This window comes from Monoraphidium neglectum (assembly GCF_000611645.1).
Source record: "Monoraphidium neglectum strain SAG 48.87 unplaced genomic scaffold scaffold01046, whole genome shotgun sequence".
NCBI classification, from domain to species: domain Eukaryota; kingdom Viridiplantae; phylum Chlorophyta; class Chlorophyceae; order Sphaeropleales; family Selenastraceae; genus Monoraphidium; species Monoraphidium neglectum.
Window position 1 is genome coordinate 12,406 of NW_014012582.1, and position 6,064 is coordinate 18,469.

Genomic DNA, 6,064 nt, shown 5'->3' on the forward strand with positions numbered 1-6,064 from the left:
CCGCCGCAGCCGCCGCTCCACGCGTCTGCGACGCGGCGGGAAAAGGAGGAGTGGCACCAGTGGCACGAGCACCTGCAGCAGCAGCAACGGGCATCGGGGCTGCAGCGGCGCGCGTCGGACTCGGTGCACCCGGGGGTTAGCTTCTGGCCGCTGCCACCAGAGCTTGCAGGAGTGGATCTCTGTGTGGAGGTGAGGAGCCAAGGGCATTGTGATAGGAGTACCATGTGGCAGATGATGTGGGGTGCAGCTTGCGGAGACTATGAGTTGAGTGGGGCCGGATATACAGGGTATTTGAATGCTGACTTGAAAGGGTAGAGGTCGGGGGAAGAACCCGCAGGGTCTTTTGCTCTTTTGGACCTAACTGATGACGGCGCTTTGCTTTTGAAACCCACTCATAGCTCTTCTCCAAGGGCAAGCGGCTGCTGGCAGTGGGACGCGTGCCGCTCGCCCAGGTCGCGGCCGCGGCCACGGCCGCGGAGTTGACGGGCGGCGACTCAGAGGCGGCGCAGACCCTGAAGGTCTGCCTGGTGCCCGTGGCGCCCCCCTCGCGCCGCGGCCTGTCGCAGCTGGGGACCGCCCGCGGCCTGCGGCAGCGGCTCGGCAGCCGGCGCAGCAGCGACGCGGACTGCGGCCACGGCGGCAACCATGCCGAGTGCTCGCACTGCAGCTTTGTGTCGTGCAACTCGAGCAGCGTGCACTCCGCGGCGGGGGACAGCAGGCAGCTGCCGCCGCAAATGCAGCACGCGCAGCCGCAGCAGGCTGCCATGCAGCAGCAGGCCCAGGAGCAGCAGCGTCAGCAGGTCAATCAGCGCATAGAGCAGCAGCAGCAGCAGCAGCAGCAGCAGCAGCAGCAGCAGCAGCAGCAGCAGCAGCAGGAGAAGCAGGAGCACGCACAGCGGCACAAGCCAGAGCGACATCATCACCAGCAGCAGCACCACCAGCAGCAACACCACCAACAGCAGCAGCAACAACAGCAGCAGCAGCAGCAGCGGTCAGAGTCGGGGTCCCCATTTGCACGGGCCGCGTCTTTGGGGTCTGGCGAGGCTAGCAGCGCAGCCACGCTTACGGCGCCGCAGCCCGTTGCGCCGCTCTCCCGTCTGGTGCCCGCACGGTCCGGCCACTCCGACCGGGACAGGGGCCTGCCGTTGTCAGCAGTCCGTGAGGACGATGACGCCGCGGCTGGCATCGCCGCGGCCGCAACCACGGGCGTTACCAGCCACCGACCGAGCTCCGGCTGGCGGCGCACCCATGGCGAGGCGGCGCATCAGGAGCCACCAGGCGCGGGTGCAGGTGCGGGCACAGCGGCAGAGGGCGGCGTGGGGCTGGGCGTGTGGGACGACCGCCTTGACGCCTCCAGCAGCGACGGCGAGGCGGACGAGGCGCCTGTGGGGGCGGCGGCGCAGCAGGCCGCCAGCCGGCTGCCCCTCGGGCTGGGGCGTGGGCTGAGCAACCTGGGTCTGGGGCCGCTGCAGCAGCAGGGCAGCCTGCCGCTGCGGGGCCAGGGGCTGAGCCTGCGGGCCCAGCACAGCCTGCGGGCCCAGAACTCGTCCTTGCGGGAGCAGCCCAGCTTCCGGGAGCAGCAGCAGCGCAGCCCGACGCTGCGGGAGCAGCAGAGCCTCAATGTGCGCGCCCACGGCAGCCCGAAGCAGCGCGACCACGAGCAGCAGCCGGCAACGCCAGAGTCGGGGTCCAGCCTGAGCGCGCGCCTGGTGGACGCGGGGCGGCGGCTGATGCCGTCCCTGCTCGGCAGCGGCAACGGCGGCGGGCCCGGGCCGACGCCGCTCGTCGAGATCCGGCTGACGAGCCGCGCAGCCAACGCGCCGCCGGCGCCGCTCGGGACGAGCCTGTCGGCCCCGCCCGGCGGCCCTGGGGCGAGCGACGCCGCCGCGGCGGCGCCGGGCCACTTGGGGCTCTCGCGGGAGGCCTCGCCGGACGTGCCGCACAAGCAGGCAGCGGAGGCGGGCGACGAGGCGGAGGAGCGCGACTCTGGCGACCCCCTTGCCCGCGCGGGCAGCGGCTGCGTCCCCGGCGTCCTGGAGGCCACGATCGTGCTGCGCCCGCGGCGTGTGAGCGTCCTCGACGCGTCGATGCAGCTGCTGGGCCTGCGGCGGGAGGAGGCGCGCAGCTGCCTGGCGCTGCTGGGGGCGCCGCCGGGGGGCGTGTTCCTGGACGTCAAGAGCGCGTATAGCAACCCACGCGACCTGGAGCAGTTTTGCGCGGTGCTGGCCGGCGTCGGCGTCTCTGTGCGGGTGAGTGGTGCCGCGTGTGTTGAAAGCGCGCGGCCTCTACCCCGCTGGTTGGTGTCGCGGTTGGTAAGTACACGTGCAGAGAAGGTGCCTGAGAGGTCACTGCCGTCGTCGCGCACACGGCATGGTGTGAATCTTTGATTGCTGGTTGCGCGTCACTTACCCCTGCGCGTCACGAAACCTTGCTGCACGCTCGACACCAAACCCCAGGCGGTCTGCAGCTTCTCGCCGCGCCAGCTGGCGTTTCCCAGCACCCCCGGGGCACCGGCGCCGCCGTTTGACACGCTGCGCTTCTTCCATGGTGGGCTGCGTCTTCCACCCTGTCCGTCTGTCCCCCACGGGCCTCCGCACCTTTTCCTAGGCTGCGTTCCTTGTACCATCCGTGCACACACTTCTCAACACCCCCCATGATGAACAACGAAGACCACCCGACACCATGCCTACGCTTTCCACCTTCCTCGCCGCTCAGGGGCGTCTCACCCCCATCCCCTCCGTTCTGCTCCGCGCCCGCCCCCCCCCCCCCAGGCATCAACGGCCTGGAGGCCGCGACGATGCGCGGCACCGTCCCGCGCGGCTGCCGCCTCCTGATCAACGGCGCGTCGCTGCTGCTGGAGGAGGGGGAGACCAACGACGACCAGCTGCTGTGGGGATCCCCAGACTCCCGCGGCCGCGCCCCGGCGGCCTCGGGCGCGGCGGGCTCGTCGCGGCAGCAGCGGCCGCCGTCGTGGGCGGGCGCGGGTGGGGCGTGGGGGCTGGCGGGCGGCAGCTTGGTATGTGAGCTGTCCTGGATGCGGTTCAGGGCGATGGTGGACGGGCTGGATCTGGTGTGCGGCATCTACGTCCAGGTGGGCACAGGGTCCGGTGTCTGGCGCCGGCTGCAAGTTGGGGAGTCGGCCAGCTGCTTGAGCCAGGGGCGGGGACGCAGGGGTGCTCTTTCGTGACACCAGCAGTTGTTGCGCCCGGTGGTGACCCGCGGTCCCTTGCAAGCCGCCAGAAGGCGAGCCAACCTGCCGGGCCCCGCCCCAGGGCGGCAGGCGCATGCCAGCATGCTGAGTATCCTGTTCGTCCCCCCGCTGCCCCTCCAGGAGCGCGACGCGTCCACTGCCGCGGTGCAGGCGCTCGTGCAGCTGGTCAACGACAACCCCGCGTACCTGCCCCTGGGTGAGACGGCTCCTCCATGATGCATGTGCACAGCAGCTTTGCCCGCATCAATGCGCTTGCATGCATGACACGCACACACACACACACACACACACGCACAAACACACACACACACGCGCGCACGCATGCACGCACACCACACAGACGAACCACCACCTCCCTACCTCCACTCTGGCCCCCTCACAAACCCCCGCCCCCTGCTCCTGCCTCCCCCTAGGCTTTGCCTATGGCCACCTGCGGGACCGCGTCTTGCCTTACATCAGCGTGGGGGGCCGCGGCTACGCGGGGCAGGAGGTGCTGGAGGAATTCCAGGCCAAGCAGGACCTGGCGCGGGAGGTGGGTCATAGGGAACAAGCTCAGGTCGGGGGAGGGGAGAAGGGCTGGCTTTACTAATCTTAAACGGTTGGCGGTGTGTGGTGAGGGTCTGGGGGTGTGTGCCTTGCGAAGTGGGGTCATTCCAGCCCGGGTGGAACTACCCTGAAGAGTGTGTCTGTCGATGGAATTTAGACGAGCTGGTTATGAGGTTCCAGGAGTCAAGGAAGCTCAAAACAGCATCATATTCTGGATCTGCAGCAAAACTTGCCAGACGGCCGAAGCTGCGCTGCTGCCTCTCATCTGCCCCCCCCCCCTGTGTTTGGCGCGCAGGCCAAGGCAGTGATCGACGAGGGCCGCCACGTCAGCGCCAACCGCCACTTTGTCGTTGCCTGCGGCCGGCGGCTCATCGGCGCGGGGCGGTGGCTGCTGTCGCGATCAAGTGAGCCGTGCACGTATCGGCCTGAACGCACTTTCACTGCCTAGACGTTTCACCGAGCCAGTCTTGTGCGCCCCACCTCAGACCCCAACCAACCAGGCCAAATTCTCACTCTGCATTCTCCAAGCCTCCTTGACGCCCTCCTGCCCCCCCCGCCCTGCGTCCCCTTATAAAACGCAATGAAACCGCAGACCAGCGGTTTTTCCTGCACCTGCTGGCGGAGTACCAGGCCCCGGGGGGCGCGCCAGACCTGCTGCGCGTGGTGGACGAGTGCGGCGGCGTGAGGCACGTGATCTACCGCTTCTTCCGCCACTACGACGTGAGGGGTGCAGGGACTGGGGTTTCAAGGGTCTGAGACTGGGTGTTCCGGGGGCTTCCGCCGGGTGGCTGTGTCAGCGAGCAAGCACTGAGGACGTGGATGTGGGCGAGGGCCCGCAGGTGGTGGCCGTGGGACGAATCGGCTCGGGCCTGGTCTCCAGGGCAGGAACCCCGCCTTGGACAGCACACGGGACGAAATGCAGCTGGCGTGGCGCCCTATCACTATCCTGTCTTCACCAACCAACAATCTCTCGGCCGGCACTTGCGCCCCGCGGTGCCCCCCCCCCTTTCTTGCCCCAGGGCTACTCCACGCTGACTCTGCTGGAGCAGGGCTTCAACTTCGACCACACCAAGGCGCTGCTGCGGCTGCTGCGCAACCGTGGCGTGCTCGCGGCGCTGCCCGTGGCCGAGAAGGAGCAGCTGGCGGCGTGGCTGGCGGGGCGGCAGCTGTACGGGTCGGCCACGTACTTTGTGCAGATCGCGGGGCTGCGCAAGTGAGGTCATGGCGGAAGCCGAAGGGGCGGAGACGATGAGAATCGGGGGCGTCCGATTGCTGCAACAAAGCATGCAGGCTGCAAATGGGCAGGGCGGCAGCAGAAGGGGTGCACGCCTCCAAGAGAGTTCGTGTGCTGGGTTGCGCGGGTTGCTGCGGCGGTCGGCGGCGGTATCATGGATCCTCATGTCGATGCCCGGCGCCGTGCCTTTCACGCCCAGGGGCCTGCACAAGCTGGCCAAGGAGGGGCTGGTGTGCCTGATGGAGAGCTGCAACCTGCAGGAGCGCCTCGCGGTGAGTGCGCGTGAAGTCGCGGCGCCGCGATCCCTGTCAGCATGCACTGGACCCGCCCGCCGCGATGCAGCCGGCTGCTGGTGCTGCAGTCGCGGGACCCAGTGATCCCTGGCGTCCGACAACGGCGAATGCTGCATCGCTCACTTATGCCTCCACTTGCTCCTCCACTCATCCCACGACCAGCGCAAACCGCTCTCGCTTTGCCACCAGCCACTCGTAGAACCCTCCGTTCTCTTGTACCCATTCAAGTGCACGCTAAACACACGCACACAGGGACTCACGCTCACATACCGGTACTCACGCACACGTGCGCGCGCGCACACACACACACACACATACACACACACACACACGCACACACACCGCCTCACCCTCACCCTCACCTTCAACGCCGCACCCACCCCCAGGTCGAGTTTGCTGCAACAAGCGGCCGCCCAGAGCGCCTGCGCCTGCTGCTGCGCGGCTGGACCTGGATATCGTGGCACTTCGACGCGCGCGCGCGCGCCACTGCCGCGCTGCACCGGCGGCAGCCAGAGGCGCTGGCGTACCTGCAGCCGGGGGCGTACGGCTTCAAGGTTTACAGCCGGCAGCCGCTGGAGGGGCAGCCGTTCACACTGCGGCCGACGCACACGCGCGAAAAGGGGCTGGCGGAGCAGGGCTGGTGAGTCGGGGCGGGGGAGGCCGGGGTGGGGCCAGGGGCTGGCCTGGGGTCCAGGCGGCGCATGCTCACCAGCCCGCCATCCTATGCACTCGGGACCTCTCAACATCATGACCATGAGTAGCGTGGTCAACCCCTCTAGG

At 68.5% G+C, this 6,064-nt stretch overlaps 1 protein-coding gene across 1 annotated transcript in view; it reads left to right on the top strand.

Moving 5' to 3' along the window:
* MNEG_6450 (hypothetical protein) overlaps positions 1-5,928 on the top strand; it is a gene marked incomplete at both ends in the record, with an annotated part of 9,455 nt that extends 3,527 nt beyond the window's left edge. The window contains 10 exons of the mRNA XM_014045077.1: positions 399-2,249; positions 2,457-2,547; positions 2,772-3,091; positions 3,332-3,407; positions 3,625-3,743; positions 4,053-4,161; positions 4,350-4,477; positions 4,777-4,970; positions 5,191-5,263; positions 5,671-5,928. Of these exons, the coding sequence (XP_013900531.1) occupies positions 399-2,249; positions 2,457-2,547; positions 2,772-3,091; positions 3,332-3,407; positions 3,625-3,743; positions 4,053-4,161; positions 4,350-4,477; positions 4,777-4,970; positions 5,191-5,263; positions 5,671-5,928 (3,219 nt within the window). The remainder of the gene's footprint in view (positions 1-398; positions 2,250-2,456; positions 2,548-2,771; positions 3,092-3,331; positions 3,408-3,624; positions 3,744-4,052; positions 4,162-4,349; positions 4,478-4,776; positions 4,971-5,190; positions 5,264-5,670) is intronic.
* Between the last annotated feature and the right edge of the window lie 136 nt (positions 5,929-6,064).